This window comes from Thalassophryne amazonica, chromosome 19, assembly GCF_902500255.1.
Source record: "Thalassophryne amazonica chromosome 19, fThaAma1.1, whole genome shotgun sequence".
Classification (NCBI taxonomy): domain Eukaryota; kingdom Metazoa; phylum Chordata; class Actinopteri; order Batrachoidiformes; family Batrachoididae; genus Thalassophryne; species Thalassophryne amazonica.
The window spans coordinates 67,775,429-67,792,171 of NC_047121.1; the positions used below are offsets into that span (position 1 = coordinate 67,775,429).

A 16,743-nucleotide genomic window follows, 5' to 3' on the forward strand; every position below is an offset into this window, starting at 1 on the left:
CCTCCCTCCCTCTCCTCAGCCAGTGCAGGCGATGGCAGTCATTTTTGGCGCGGCTGAGTGGATTATTGCGCTGCCCTCTGGTGTGTTTGTGGTTTCCCCAGCATGGGGCAGTGTGTATGTCTGTGTGTGTGAGAGAGAGAGAGAGTGTGTGTGAGAGTCAGCACTGCAGCGTGCATCTGTCTGCACCCCAGGCCCCCCTTTTTTATAAGAGTGCAATTAGCCTCACTCTGGGTAAACATTCATCTGCTCTGCTACAGGCTGATAGGCCAATTGACCTTAATTACTGAGCAGCCCAGAACCTCCCCCTCGCCCCCATGAAAAGAAAGTGTCTCTGTTTTCTGTTGAACACTGTTTATTTCACTGACCACACACACACATGAAAATTGAATATGCTGATTTTCTTACATTGGGACAGTAACATTCCTTTTTGTTCACTCAAAGGCTGCTTAGAGACGTAAGTACTGTGATTTAACATCAAAGTGTTGTTGTGCTTCGAGTAACCAACTTGCATGAAGCTAAAGCGTCACACCGTGCGTGTTGCATGAACCCTGCCACTGTGTCCATTTGTGTGTGTGTGTGTGTGTGTTTTGTTGCTGTGGTCCATGGACTTTAGCCCCTTTTCCATTTGCACTGTAACATTTGGCCTGTGACAGCACTAAATGAAGTGGTTGCTGAGTTGGTGAAGTTGCTCCATGTTTCTCCTCACTTATGATTTGGTGTCACATAAAGAAGTCTTCTAACAGGCTCTCCTAACCCAAATAAAAAAAACAAATCCTCCTGGGTTTGGGTTTTTTGTTTTGTTTTGTTGTTGTTTCCAATCTAAAATTTGCTTCAAGTATGTTGATGAAAACTGAACTTCTGCTGTAGCTTTTGGAAAGACTGAGGCTGGCCACATCCTTCGAAGGCTGCATTCTATGAAGATCTAGCCTTGTGAGACCTCCGAGGCCCAACCAAATATTCTGAAATGAGATAGTCTAGCCCACAAAGAACTTTGTGATTGTCATTAGCTAATTCCGCCCCTACTCGCTGTCACCTAGTGTTCCATGATGCATAACACAACCTTGATGGAACACTGTTTTATTGCGTGACACTACATACATAAACACACAGTATAAGATTTTTACATAACAACCATGAACGCACCGCAAAGAGTAGTAGAAGGTAGGCTTAGAAAACAGGTGAAGATCTGTGAGCAGCAATATGGTTTCATGCTGAGAAAGAGCACTACAGATGCAATGTTTGCTCTGAGAATACTGTTGGAGAAGTTCAGAGAAGGCCAGAAAGAGTTACATTGTGTGTTTGTGGAGATTCTCTTTGGGAGTGACGAGAATGGACAAGATTAGGAATGAACATATCAGAGGGACAGCTCAGGTTGGACGGTTTGGAGACAAAGTAAGAGAGGTGAGATTAAGATGGTTTGGACATGTGCAGAGGAGGGACCCAGGGTATAGCGGGAGAAGGATGCTGAGGATGGAGCCACGCAGGTGGAGGACATGCAGGTGGTTGGTGTGACAGAGGAAGATACAGAGGACAGGGTGAGATGGAAACGATTGATCTGCTGTGGCGACTCCTAACGGGCACAGCCGAAAGACAAAGAAGAAGAATCATGAACGCACCGCAACAGACAGCCACCCATTTTCACCACACTGCAGCCACCTCACAGACACTGATTCAAGCCAGGTTAAGGACTGCCCATGTGGGGGTGGCTTAGGCTGAAGTAATAAAAGTTAGAGAACAAAGGAAGTCGAGGTTCTTTGTTCCTGGTGTTTGCATGCGACCGGTTCAAGATCCCAGTGCTGAGATAACTCTGTATCGGTGTAACAGCTCTTTACAATACAACATCTCAACTTTGAAGTCTGTTTCCTGTCCAATTCTTTTTGGAGGTCTCACCGTGATAAAACAAGCTAATACTAGCAACCTTGAGATCTCCATGCAAAAAACTAGCGTAGTGGGCATAACCTATTGTTTCGTAATCATTTTTCAGCGCTTATTTATACTTTAAGTTATAAGCTTTACTTATTACATTCACCAAAGACATAATGAAATCATCAGCGTTTATTTATTTCTTTATTTGTCTCTCTGTTAGAAGGATTACATCAAAACCACGCAATTTACACCGCAATTTACACCGCAGATAGATATTATGCCATGCAAAACTCCACTGAATATTGGAGGTGATCCGGATCCGTACATCAGAAATCTCGGTTTGCTCTTGTTTATAATTGTACGTATGGAGCCTGAAATTATCCTTTTTGTTTTTTGAAATTTACTAATAATTTACCAATCATTTTGTTTTTGGATTCATGCTGTCGACGAAGGCAGCCTTAAAAGGATGTGGCCCCTGAAATTGAAGCACAGCCCATATGTGCTGTGTGTCACTTAAAAAAAATAAAGAAATTTTATATCAATCACAGATCCAAAACATACAGTGCATCTGCAAAGTATACACAGTGCTTCACTTTTTCCACATTTTGTTAAGTTACAACCTTATTCAAAAATGGATGAATTTTTTTTTCTCAAAGTTTAACACACAATACCCCATAATGACGATGTGAAAAAAGTTTTGTTGTTTTTTTCTTTCTTTCTTTCTTTTTTGAGATTTTTTCAAATTGCACCTTTTGGCAGCAATTCCAGCCTCAAGTCAGTTGTCTAAAAAGGCAAAGAAGCTGTTCGAAAGAAATACAGAAGGGGATGATGATCCCTCAGAATATTAATAGTAGTGATATTGGTCGTTCATTCGCAGTAGTGGAATTAGTTCTTCAGAGTGAGTGTTCTTGTGCCTGTGCGGGCTGAGGAGTTGTTAGAGGAATTTTCCTTGATAAACAAATCCAGGATCTGAGGGATGAAGTTCCAGGTTTGTTTGGTGCTGAGTGCAAAAGCTGCCCTCAGGCAATAAGGTGGAGACTAACTTCATCCCTTAACATTATCTCCCATTATCACTGACCACACACTGCTTCTGAATTCCCGTCTTGAGCCACATGCCCGCTTGTCCTGGTGGATTTTCCAGCTCCCCTTATACCGCTTTCCTTCCAATGTTTTTAGAGCGGTATGACCCTTAGGAAGTGACCTGATCCCCTCTCTGATTGGCTGTTTGGCAGCCCAGGGAGAGACGTAGGAGGCCAGATAATATCCTGTTTCCTAGTAAGGTGGAAAACAGGGAGTGGGGGCGGGGGAATACCTGGATTAGTGTCAAAGATCATTATTGTTAACATTCCTCCACTTTTCACATCTTTATCCTGGCTGCTACTCCCGGGCTTGCAGCAGTTAGCAGATCTGCATAGCGTCTGCTCCTCTGCACCGAGGACTTTGCTGGAGATCCCCACCCACCAAACTAACCCCCCCCCCGGGACTGCTTGCACACAGCAGTTTAGGATTTCTTGTGAGTTTGTAGTTGGATAGTTTGGTGTAAGTGTGTGCTTTTTGTGATGTGGGTTCTGCACGCGGCACATTCTCTGAACCTTTTATGTCCTCTCTTCCCAGCTATGTCATCATATTTGTTCATCTTAAAGTCAGAGCTTCCTGCAGCCATCAGCAGCTTTGCTGGCTCAGACAGCACAGGGTAGGTTTACAGAACCGTGATTTTTTTTTTTTTTTCCATCAGTCGCTCTCTTAGATTTTTCCGGACAGATTTTAACTTCCGCACCAAGATGTTGAATGTTCCTACCATGTTATCAGTTGCACCACTGTCTTTCACATAATTCCAAGTTGACACTTCTGCACCACGAGGCTACTCAAAGTGGAATTAGTCGGTCAATGAGAGGCATATGGTGGAAGAAGATCCCTCACAAACCACAGTGTGCACCATGTGAGGGATTGAAGAGAAAATTGTACTTGGAGTTGTATAACATGATCTGTGCCCAACGGAAATGTGTTCATGACAAAGAGCAATTCATCACCCATCAACAGCAGCTCGCATCTTTCTTTGGGCCACCATGGATATTGCAGCCCCCACCAAGAACGGCACACAAAGCTGTTCCAGGCCAAGAATTTAAGTCCTGTCGCTTTATTATGGTCAACACTGATTTCAACAAGAGCTCTAGCTGCTTTCAGCTCAATCCGTCACCATCTGAGTCCTCCCCATGCAGCTGCTTTGTATTATCGCGCTCCATTTTCACTCCCAAATCTTTCACACATGTTCCCTGGAGTCAGACTGATACAACGGGATATCAGTTTTGCCATTCTAATTGCAGCTCACTGTTGAGGGAAACAAAACTTTTCTGTTAATGCGAGGCTTTGCCGCGTTAACAGACATACCCGATTCCATCTAAACCTGAATAAAAGGGTTCTTTTATCCTGAAAGGTTTTACATTTTTCCGGCTTATTGATCGTCGCTTGACAGAGTCAAAACACAAGCACGTGTATCCTGTTTTAGTTTCTTCATTTGGGGTTAAGTTTGGTACCAAAGCTAAAGATGGATTTGTGGTCTGATTTTTATCTGTCGATGGCGGTTGACCCATTAGTCGTGAAACTCCAACCTCTACTGAGGGCTTTTCTGCATCTGGTGTTTGTTGCTTCTTTACCACAAGCTCTGAGCCTGTAAGGAATATTCTTAGTGCTGCTTTTAAAAATCCCAGCAAGGTCATGGCGGTGTGTAAAAAGGCGACGGGGTTAGCTGAGGTTCATAAGGTTATTTCACTTTAGGTTGGAGCAGAAGTCACAGGACACACAGAATGTGTGTATGAGCAGAAACGCGTCGGCCTGCGCCCATCGGAACGCCACAGCTGTGAAGCTGCCAAACAGGGGTCAGCGGGTGTTGATGTGGTCAGAGCAGGTGGCAGCCCTATAAAGTGCACCGGAGCCTCTGGACCCCCACACTGCGGTCCAACACGCAGCAGCACCCTTCCCACCCAGTCCTAGCGGAGCCTGCATGCTTTCCACATGCGTCATCACGAAGGCCTCCTCCTTCTAGTTCCCCGATCCCGAATAAACCACCAAGGCTATCCCTCGGCAAAGGAAAATATTATTCCCCCTCTGCAAAAACCCGGCAAGTGAAATGTGGTCTCATCTGACGGAGCGACACAACCTTTTGCATGTGAATTGCATAATTGTTATGGTTCGCGAGAACTAAAGCCCTTAATTCGTACCACATGAAGAATCTGTCACTCTGTATTTCAGCATAAAATGGAGACAGATTTCCAGACACAGTGTGTTTTTAAGCACGGAAGATTCCTTTCTGTCGTCCCTGACATTTCAGGACCAGAGAGGAGGAGTAGATGATGATGATGGAAAACATGGCTTGATTCAGTGTCAGCATTTGTCTTTAATAATTCATGCCCACTCCCTGTTTTACAGAGTGGCATGGTATGAAGATGGCAGGTTGCTTCTGATTTTAGCCACAGTGTGTATTGTTTTACCACTGTCACTATTGCCTAAAATTGGTAAGCATGCACTTGAAGACAGGAGGCATCTAGGTTTGCTGCCCTTACATGGTTTGACTACGATATCTTATAAGCTCTGACTCTGTCTTTCTCCTCCAGGCTTTCTGGGTTACACGAGCAGCCTCGCCTTCTTCTTCATGCTGTACTTTGCAATTGTGGTATGCGATAAAATGCACCGCCAGTCATTTAAAATTTCTGTTGTTGACCAGCTGTCACGTTCTAGGTTGTGATCAAGAAATGGTCCATCCCCTGCCCACTGCAGCACAATGTGACGACATTTTCAAGTACCTACCAGGTAAAAAAAAGAACTTACATAGTTCTCATGTAAGCTACAAGAGAAATCTGCTAATATAACATAATTTGCTGTGATTTAAGGGTTCTTGCATAAATGGAGGGTTTTTTTTGTTAGTTTTTTGCTAGTAAGCCACATCCATGTCAGTTTAACTGCAAACTGTGCCCTTCAGTATTAAATTAAAGGGAAGAGGGTTCCTGACCCATTCATCCCATCGGAATTAGCACCTCATATCTCAAAAGTATTGTTAACTACAATATTTTATTGGGGGTTTTTTGGGTTTACACAATACTAGAATTAAAAACTCAATACAATACTCAGGAATCATCTCCAATACCATGGGGGCAAAAAAATGTGTAAAAAAATGAATAGGCATATTTTTTAAGAAAGATTAGAACAATACAAACAATAACATCAATGACAACAATATTTTAAGGTGTCTGATGAAGTGCAAAGCAAAAATACGGTAACAACTGTTAAACAGACAACTGACAAATATTTTGTCGTATCTTTCAACTCATGCAAATATTCTTTTCATTTTGAACAAATGGAAAACATTCATTATTTGTATTATATGGCAGCAAAATAACTCCACGGCATTTGATATTTTACTAAAAATGCAACAAGTGTTCTTTCCCGCTAAGAGCAAAGTAGCACTCGCTAAAAGTTCAGCAGTATGTGTGGGGCACACGTCTGCTTTCCCCAATCCAACAAAAAATTCCAATAGGAATCTTCTTCATCTGACAGCACTTATACGACTGCTAAAGATGTCCCCGTGAACACTACGGCTTATGGCGTAGTGGATTTAGAGTCCTCCTATCATGAGTACATTTTTACAAAAAAGTTGTGGAGACTTTCAGTGGAGCAAAAACTGTGGAACAACGATGCACGGCAAATAGAATGAAAAATGCATGGTACCTGTTGTCAGTTATACAATAATAATGAATGAATAATAATGAATGTCACATGGTATACAATCTACTAATCAAATGACAAGGATCTATTTAGATGTCATATAATGTGTGTGTGTGTGGGGGGCACAAAAAAAGCATGAGTATGAAGAATTTTGCACACTTGGAAGTCACAGTTTTGCTTTTTTGACAATCCTGGCGTCTCTGTACAAAATGCTCTGTGTTGTTGAAAGTTCCTGCTGGTTACCAGAGTATGTTTAAGACTTTTATTGTGAAATGTCAAAACAGAAGACCCATATGTTTCCTTTGTGCTGTATTTGAATGTAAAAGAAGCTCTTCTAAGTGGTGACAAAAATGAAGAAAAAACACAGAAATGGCTGCAAAAAAAACCCCAAAAACAAAATCACAGTCAGTTCTGTGGAATTAAATCAGGTACAGAATGAATGATGTTGACCTAAAACACATCATTTGTTAAGACTTCCATGCAGTTTCTTTTTTAAATTGACAGTGTTTTTTTCTGTACAGATGTATTCCCCTACAAAATCAACCAAATGTTGCAGAATGAGTCATTCTTTCCAAATAGAGCTGTTCCTGTTCAAGTTATATGGTTTGAATTCCTGTATTTTTTCCCCCTGTTGCATTATATAATGCAGGCTAAAATAATATTGCAGTGTCAGCTTTTTACTAACATTCTGCAGCCATACAGAAAATATGTCAACATTTCAGGTCAGCTCAGCCGTGCACTCATGGCTGCAACATTAAGAGGAAAAGCCCGGAGATTGAGTTTACCGATTGAGTCGTCTGTGGTTGATGAGGACCAGAGAAGGCAGCACAGAGCTGCGTATGGTCACCGCAGACAGTCCTGAGGGGGAAGGAAGCTCAGGTGACCTCGCCTCAGCCTGGAAATGAACTCTGACCTTTAGGAATTATACTACCCGTACTATGAGTGAAGATCTGGCATGGGTTAACTTTAACTCGCTGTTTTCCTTTCAGTACTTTAGCCAGCTGGTGGAATTCAGCTTAACCCTGCAGCCATCTCCTCTGCAGAAAATAACACGTCCTTCCTTCTTTCTGTTTTTGTTTGTCCAGATATCAAATTCCTCTGACTCAGAATGTACACCCAAACTCTTTGTCATCTCCAGTAAGGTATGCAGACGAAGCCAGCGGTTTTTCTCTGCGCTGCATGAGGCACCAGTGACGCATTGTTGAAAGCCGGTTTGCTGCAGTTGTTTGACTTTGGTGACATGTTCCACTCTTTAGCTTTGATGAATTGACTTGTATGAAGGGAGCCGCTACCTACTGTGCAGCTGCAACTCACATGCACACACATACACACACACACACACACACACACACACACACACACACACACACACACACACACACACACACACACACACACACACTGCACTGTGAAGGCCATAAGTACAAACGTGGAGTTCAGATTGCACAAAGCAAGTGTTGGTTTATTTTGTTTTTCCTCCCCAAAACTTGATGTTCTCGTCAGCCTAGCACATAATCAGGTAATGTACAGCAATCTGCAAAATGGTTTAGGTACCGTACATTTAAAATAATATCTCTAAACTTTATGGACTGTATATTTAAGCATATATTGCATCAGGTAAAGTATGTACATTTAGGGAATAACCCTGTTGTGTCTGGTGATTTGCGGACGTTAATGCTGGATTTTACAGTTGCAAATTGAGTTTAACGCGTCATCTGTAAAACAGCTATTTGCGACCATAATCCAGCATTAATGTCCGCAGATCATCAGACACAAGGGGGTTATTCCCATTTGAATCCAATTCCAACATTTGAATGGATCTATGTCCACCACTGAAGGCTACATCTTAATCCGCATAATAATGTTATGCAGACAAAGGGTGTGGTCGGGTCATCAAAGCTTAGCATGGTAACAGCGTCTTCATCCCAAACTGGAAATTCTGTGTGCAGAATCCACATCACTACTTTCGTATGGTATCTTAAATTAATCCATTTCGGTGTTGTTGCTCCGCCAGTTGTTTTTTTTTTTTTCTTGTTGTTGTTCTTCTTCTTCGTGTTTAATGGTGGTTGGCACCCTCTCACTCTCAGCTGACAGCGCCATTATTGACATCTGCGTAGCAACGCGTGCGGACAGGGTGCGGAGTAACACATTAAATGTGAAACTCTTTTATTATTTTGCTACCGTTTATGTGATATTTTATGGTCTGAAATCTCACATGATTAACAAATCAGATTTGCAAAAAGAAATGTAATTAGATAGAATATAACAAACTAGGAACATTCATTAGAGTGCCTCATACTACTGTCAATGGGACCATCGCAAGGGCACCAGTCACGCACTCCACTTTTCATCAAGATGTGTGCAGTAATTAATGAATTAGTGACAGAAACATTAAACCCCAAGTAATATTTAAATACTGCCATTTAATATAGTGCATCCAAATTGAATATAACAATATAACAACACAACTTCATGAAAATCAGTTAAGCAGTTTTTGAGAAATTGACAAAAAAAAGTAAATGATAATAATAAGTATTAATAATAAATGTACTTTGGCACATTTAAAACACTTTTTGAAAATATTGAAAAACCAGCAGTATATATTTCTAATACACCTAAATATGTAAAGTCTGTCACTGCCCATTTTAAATCTTTATTTTTTCTGTGATAAAGTTACATAATATTTTAGGTAAACAATGTGAAAAGCTGTAAGAAGAAGATCTGGAACTCTTAATAAAATTGTTATTGTTATTATTTTATTATTTTAACAGTACCCTGTAAATTTGTTGATCTGTGTTGCAGAGCGTCTACGCCATCCCCACCATGGCCTTTTCCTTCCTTTGCCACACGGCTGTCCTGCCGATTTACTGTGAACTCGACCGGTCAGCACCACGACTCTTTAGCTGCACCTTTAACAGCTTAAGTGTGTCTAATGGGACTTTTCCACTGCTACAGGAACTAGAAAGAACAACCATACCTGACTTATTGGGACTGCTGATAGATGTAATTTTGCACCACATATCTTTACATCAGTAATGGGCAGTCTGCAGCGTATCAGGTTTTCATCATTACATGCTAATGATGCATCACCATAGTACAACAAGAGCAATACAAGATTTCTGACGTCCACCAGTCCGGAGCTGGATCACCTGCAAAATTCAGTTGAATCTTCCATGACCTAATATCTATTTGTTGTGTAAATGTGGTGAGAATTTGTGAAGTAGTTTTGACGTAATCCTTCAAAGCCTATATAAAGTGAAATCTTGATCCAGAATCTGGATCCAGATCACTATCAAAATTTAATGGCGTCTTCTATAGTCTAATATCTATCTGTGGTGAAAATTTCATCAAAGTCCGTGCAGTAGTTTTGACGTAATCCTGCTAACAGTCAGATAAATAAATAAACACCAGTGATTTTATTACGTCCGCCAAGGACATAATAACAACTAACCACATACAGTATCAGATAAAATTGTTTTTCTGTTGTCGTCATCCAGCAGCAGTGGGATCCCTCCTGTGTGGAGTCTTGTGTCACTGATATTGCAGAGTCATAGTTGTTTGTGAGCGCCCAACATTTACCACCTTTTGAACCCAGTCCTTCATGTCTTATTCCTGTTGTGCTGTTTTTTCTGAGTGGTATTGTTCAGCCTCACATTCCTTAGCAAACTTGTTGTTATAGAACAATGTCTTCCTGAACACATTGTCCTTCATTTTCATTCTTAAGGTTTACATTACCGTATTTTGCTGTTAAAAAATGCCACTTGAAGTGGAAAAGGCCATATAATATATAATATACCTCCATACATCTGCTCAAATCAAGCAAACATGCTACTGTGGTCAGTAGCTTTCTGTAATGTCCCTACAGTATGGGAAGTAAAGGGGTGTAACCAATTAGCGATCTGTCCCCAGGGTCTCATAAGTACTACACTTCTAGCAGGAGCCACTAATGAAACTGTAACTGAAGCTAGTACTGCGACAGTGGAAAAGTGCTGCATTTAAACACCACGTTGAGTTAATGTCTCCTTGTGCCTTGCAGGCCGAGTAAGACCAGGATGCAGAATGTCACGAATGTCAGTATCAGTCTCAGTTTCCTGGTTTATCTGATTTCTGCCCTGTTTGGCTACCTGACCTTCTACGGTAAGCCATCAGAGAACACCTCACTCAGAACTGTAGCTGCAACGTAAAGTCTAATGTCATCCGTCACCAAGTTCTTGTTTGTTGGTTGTAGCTAATGTGGACTCTGAGCTGCTGTTAAGCTACGATGCCTACCTGCCGTGGGACGTCATGGTGATAACCGTTCGGCTGGCCATCCTCTTGTCTGTGCTGTTGACTGTACCTCTCATCCTCTTCCCCGTAAGTCCCTTCTTCAGGTTTCCTTTTTGTGTTTGTTGCCTACTGTCATCAGAGCCACGAACACTGTGACCTTCTGAGTGGGTTTTGTTTTTTTGCACGCTCCAGTCCCGTAAGGCTATGATCTTGCTGCTGCAGGGAGTGCAACCGTTCTCTTGGACAATCCACACGATAGTGACTCTAATTATCCTGAGTGTGGTGTTGCTAATGGCCATCTTTGTTCCCGATATCAAGAATGTCTTTGGGGTTGTGGGTAAGTCCAGCCAGCATTTGGTTGAATGTGGTCATATTCATAAACCATTATTTATTTGCAAACATTATTTTTTTACTTAATCTTTCAGAGCATCTGAAGCTACAGTGCGTAGGATTTAGGGGTGTTTATTAGCAAAAATGCTGAATATCTTTCATAATCATGTGTTCATTAGTGCATAACAACCTGCAACAATGAATCAATGTGTTTTCATGAGCTTAGAATGAACCCTTCATATCTACATTGTAGTAAACCCCATGTATGGTTGGACGCCGCCATGTTGCACCACCATGTTGATACAGTAGCCCAAAAGGGACATACTTAATCTAGACTAGATTAGATTTCAGTCAGTAGATAGTCTTGCAGATAGCCTGAATTTAGTGCTAAAAACCACACTTGATAAGATTGTGCCTCCTCTATTAAAGCCACGCCTTCCCAAAGCACAGACACCCTGGTTCCATTGTTATTTGCGTGACCTTAGGAAGAAGGCTAGAGGGTTGGAACGGAAATGGCGTAGTTCCAAACTAGAGGTGTTTCACCTTGCGTGGCGTGAAGCTATTTTAGATTATAAGCATGCTTTATTGGCTACGAAGCAGGCGTATTATTCTGAATTGATCAACAAAAACAAGCATAACTCAAAGTTCTTGTTTGATACGGTGGCATTTCTTATTCATGGACAGCCACCTGTTGGTCATTCTCTTTTTTCAGCACAGGACTTTCTGGACTATTTCGAAAAGAAAATAGAAGATATTAGGTTGAGCACATCTCAGCATACTTTGGTTGAATCATTGTATCCAGCTACTGAGCTGGGGACTACTACTGAGGTGCTACCTAAATTCATGGAATTTAACAGTATCTCACAAGGTGTGCTGACGAAACTCGTGATGTCTACTAGAAGCACAACTTGTTTATTTGATCCTATACCAACAAAATTGTTTAAGGATCTTTGGCCCATTCTTGGGCCAACTGTGCTGGAAATTGTTAACCTTTCTTTCAACTCTGGATCTGTTCCAAATTGTTTTAAATCTGTAATGGTTAAACCACTACTCAAGAAATCTAATCTTGATCCTGGTGAATTGAAAAATTATAGGCCGATATCAAATCTATCATTCTGCTCTAAAATTCTGGAAAAGGTGGTTTCACGGCAGCTTGTGGACTATCTTACTGAGAATGACCTTTTTGAGCCACTGCAGTCTGCTTTTAGAAGACATCACTCCACAGAAACAGCACTTATTAAAGTAGTTAATGATCTTCTGCGAGCAATGGACTCGGATACTACTACAGCATTGGTGTTGTTGGATCTCAGTGCTGCGTTTGACACAGTTGATCATCATATTCTACTTGATAGGCTAGAAAACTGTTTCAGGATTACTGGAACTGCTCTTGTGTGGCTGACGTCTTATCTGTCTGGTCGTTCCCATTGTGTTTTGTGCAATGACACTACCTCTGACTTTAAGGGCATGAAGTTTGGGGTTCCGCAGGAATCCATTCTGGGTCCCCTGCTTTTTTCCCTGTATATGGCACCCCTTGGGAACATTTTGCGGCGTTTCAGGGTTGCTTTTCATTGTTATGCTGATGATACTCAGTTGTATATGCCGATAGCTGCTGGAAATCCTGTCCATATAAAATCTTTACAGGACTGTCTTGCAGCAGTGAGAAGTTGGATGTCTAGCAACTTTCTACTTTTGAACTCTGATAAGACTGAAATGATGGTTCTTGGCCCAGCAAGACATCGGCACCAATTTGATCAGCTGGCGCTTAGCCTAGGTTCATGTGTTATACATCATACTGACAAAGTGAGGAACCTTGGGGTAATCTTTGATCCTACGTTGTCCTTTGACCTCCACATTAGGGACATTACGAGGACTGCTTTCTTTCATCTGAGAAATATAGCAAAGATTCGCCCCATCCTGTCTATGGCTGATGCTGAGACTCTGATTCACGCATTTGTCTCTTCTAGATTGGATTATTGTAATGCTTTATTTTCTGGTCTGCCGCAGTCTAGCATTCGAGGACTTCAGTTGGTGCAGAATGCTGTTGCCAGAATTTTGACACAAAGTAGAAGGTTTGACCACATTACTCCCATTCTGGCATCCCTTCATTGGCTACCGGTTTCTGCCAGATTGGATTTTAAAGTTTTATTGTTGGTTTATAAAATTGTTCATGGACTGGCGCCTTCCTACTTGGCAGACTTGGTTAAGCCCTACGTACCTGTGAGGCCTTTGCGTTCGCAGGGTGCAGGGCTTCTGTGTGTTCCGAGGATGAACAAAAAGTCTGTGGGGTATAGAGCCTTTTCCTACCGTGGTCCGGCTCTTTGGAATGATCTACCTGCTGTTATTCGGCAGTCTGACATGGTGGAGATTTTTAAATCAAGACTGAAGACCCACTTTTTTAGACTGTCTTATCATTAATTTTTTAATCTGTTTGTGTTTGCTTTGTAATTTTTTTTTTTATTCTACTGTGTTTTATCTTTTAGCTGTGCTTTTCTTGCTTTTAATTTTGAATTTAGATTAATTTGTGTTGTTGTGAATTATGTGAAGCGCCTTGGTGCGACTTTGTCGTGATTTGGCGCTATATAAATTAATAAATTATTATTATAATAATTGTAAATTATTATTAGATTTGATTAGATTAGATAGAACTGTATTGATCCCTTGGGAAGACTCCCTCAGGGAAATTGAGGTACCAGCAGCATTTTATAGCAGCACACAGGGTAAGAAGCACACAGAGTATCAAAAGTGAAGGTAAAGAACAGTTTGCAAATATAATATAAATACCAGAAATACTGCTCACTGCTAGTTCACTGGCTACTACTGTTCCCCTCCAACCCATCCTCTGTCTTCCTGTTACTCCTCCTCTATGTTTCCCACTTTGAAGTGCGGCTGGAAAACTGAAGAAAAAAGAAGAGGAGTCAGTGGTTGCTGTCTTGTACACTGTCTACTGGTTGCTAGTACAGGCTAACAAGTTTAAGAATCCTCATTTTTGTGAAATGGAGGATCACACATATCAAAATCACAAGAGAAGGCAAGGGAGCAGGAATCATCATCGCCAAAGATGCAAAAACGTGGTGACCAGCAGCAGCATAATGCAGTCTTCAACCTCAACACTAGATGGCACTAAATCCTACACCATGTAGCTTTAACTCCAGCTTACATTAAAAGCAGCTGAGATGTCAGAGTTCCACAGTTATTGATTAGAGATATTTTATGCATAATTCATGTTGCAGTCCTGCTGTTGGTTTCTGTTTATTCCCCAGGATCCACCACGTCCACCTGCCTCTTGTTTATTTTCCCCGGAGTCTTCTACCTCAAGATTAGCAGTCAGTCATTCAGAAGCCGTGACTCGATCGGGGTACCTAACTACACATCTGTCCAGATAAACATTATGACTGTTTCACAAGAACAACACAACAAACACTTTGCTTGTTTAATTTTTGTTTAATTTTTTATGCTTTGTATGTATCTAGGCTGGATTTTTGGTGGTTTTTGGGTTGATTGTCGGGGTCTTCAGCCTCACCGTCATCTTCATCACATGGGGACAGAGGGTTTGACCCTCATCAGCTCTTCTTCCCATGTCGTGGACACCAGCAGGGAAAAAGGGAAAGTGTGCCAAAGAGACTAAATGAATGAATCAACAGAACAATCGGATGCTAATCTACATCTCCGCCGATAAGTGATTCACAGTAAACATTTTCTCACCACGAGACTACATCATGTACAGTGATGGAAACTTTCTGGATATTCCCAGATTTCTGGTTTACGAGTATTTTTGTTTGTTTTTTTACCTGAGCCTGATATCATTTTAAGGAAAATAGAAACCTGTCCATCATGTACAAATTGTATTTTGCTTAGAAATTGTTCGAAATACAGCAAAAATGTCACATTATTTGCGAATGATTCCTACTTTTTGCCATTTTTTTTTTTTTGTTTTGTTTTTGTTTGGTTTGTTGGACCAAGTGGCGGATTACCAGACACAATTCAGCCAATTCAAGATCCTTCTTTGGTGACTTCAGGCTTTTAGTTTTTCCCGATCTCACTCCAAAAAAAGGTTGTGCCATTTATTTTCTTTTTTTTAAATTCCCTTCTGCACTGCATATATGTCATTTTCTGCATGTTGTGACTTTTATAAAAGCCTCATTTTGAGGCTACAGCATATTCCAAACAAGGACCATGTTTGATTCTCTTAAATCCTTTTTACGTGAGTCTGTTTTTAACCAGCGGGAGTGTTAAGGTTTACTGACTCAGAACAATCTGAGAGCGACACTTGTAAGTTTATGCTGCATAATTATTTAGATTTTTGTGTTTAATGTAACATAATGTTACATTTCTGACATTTAATAAAAGCGAGCTTACACTTTTGAAGTATTAATATTTCACTTTGCTCATTTGGTCAGTGTTGTGAAAAGCACAGCATGTCTGTCAGGGGCCGCTTTTGATTGGCAGGCACAGTATTGATGTTGGGAGCTGGTCCTCGGCGCTGTGTCGCAGGTTCAGCCGGCTGTAATGAAAGCCACATGCTCGGTACGTTTCTAATCACAATGCTGTTTAGGTTCATTCTGCCTTTGGAACCTACAGCCACCCGACTGCTGCTCTTAATCTAAAGAATTAGGCAGACGAGGCCCGCCATTCCTCCAGACAGCAGCGGCTGCTCACGCTTTACGCCCCCTTAAGGACGTTTTCCGGTTCAGAAAGTACTCCCGGGCTCCGAAGGGCGTATTTTGCCTGTTTTGGTTAAAGGAGTGTTCTCAAGCTCTTTAAGCGGGGGCCACGTGAACAGCCAAAGAAAAATATTTTGGGTGGTCTCAAACAGAATCAAAGTATCAGGAAGGATGTGGATGATAAACTTTGATGCGTTTACAGAGTTACATTATAACTGCAGAGTGATCGCCAAATTTGTAGATGTTTTCTGTCAGTCGTGTCATTTTTTTCTTTCTTTCTTTCCGATCTCCAGATTAATTTACCAGAGTATATTCTCACTCCAGCTCTGTTTGTGTCAACAACTCTCTGCTCTCTGATTGGCTGCCAGCATACAAAATAAATTAAAACCAGTATACAGTAGTTGCCAATGTTTGGTTTATAAGAAAATCCAGATAAATGCATAAATTATGTGTCAAGTTGCTGCATTCAGCTTGTATGGAAATTTGCACAAGTTCAAAACAAGAGTTAATTACATAAATAACGCCCCAAAAATACCATATAAGGCTACAAGCCCCGCCCATATATACTGTGATTAACAACACAGAGGTGATTTTTGTTTCCAAGAGGAACTTTATTAATCAGAAAATAGGATAAAACATCTGTAATTGTTAGCAGTATAAGAAGTGGAATTAAAGGGGACTTTTAAAACTCGCAGATGAAGGGGAAAGAATAACAAGTGGTTCAATGCGCTTCTTCCCTCACTAGGTGTTGAATGTCACTGAAATGAGAAAATAACTTGACTTTAAATTGAATTAAAAAAATCTTGCCACATCAGGCTTCAGTACCACAGAGATAAATGTAACATTACATAAGGGGCTTACCAGAGCGCCCAAAGTGAGCTTAGTGACGTTTGGATTCTGG

The 16,743-nt window shown here is 41.1% G+C and overlaps 1 protein-coding gene across 2 annotated transcripts in view; it reads left to right on the forward strand.

The window, feature by feature from the left end:
* The window catches only part of slc38a6 (solute carrier family 38 member 6), a 31,674-nt gene extending 15,707 nt beyond the window's left edge, over nucleotides 1-15,967 (forward strand). Inside the window, exons 6-16 of one of the 2 annotated variants that reach the window (XM_034195358.1) lie at nucleotides 442-454; nucleotides 5,293-5,378; nucleotides 5,478-5,536; nucleotides 5,602-5,673; nucleotides 7,671-7,727; nucleotides 9,388-9,467; nucleotides 10,622-10,722; nucleotides 10,814-10,938; nucleotides 11,044-11,188; nucleotides 14,442-14,536; nucleotides 14,652-15,967. In XM_034195358.1, coding sequence (XP_034051249.1) covers nucleotides 442-454; nucleotides 5,293-5,378; nucleotides 5,478-5,536; nucleotides 5,602-5,673; nucleotides 7,671-7,727; nucleotides 9,388-9,467; nucleotides 10,622-10,722; nucleotides 10,814-10,938; nucleotides 11,044-11,188; nucleotides 14,442-14,536; nucleotides 14,652-14,735 — 917 coding nt within the window. In that variant the 3' untranslated portion in view covers nucleotides 14,736-15,967. Of the gene's footprint in view, nucleotides 1-441; nucleotides 455-3,480; nucleotides 3,560-5,292; nucleotides 5,379-5,477; nucleotides 5,537-5,601; nucleotides 5,674-7,670; nucleotides 7,728-9,387; nucleotides 9,468-10,621; nucleotides 10,723-10,813; nucleotides 10,939-11,043; nucleotides 11,189-14,441; nucleotides 14,537-14,651 lie in introns of both variants that reach the window. The other variant, XM_034195357.1, reaches the window with a different exon arrangement.
* Nucleotides 15,968-16,743: the final 776 nt, after the last annotated feature.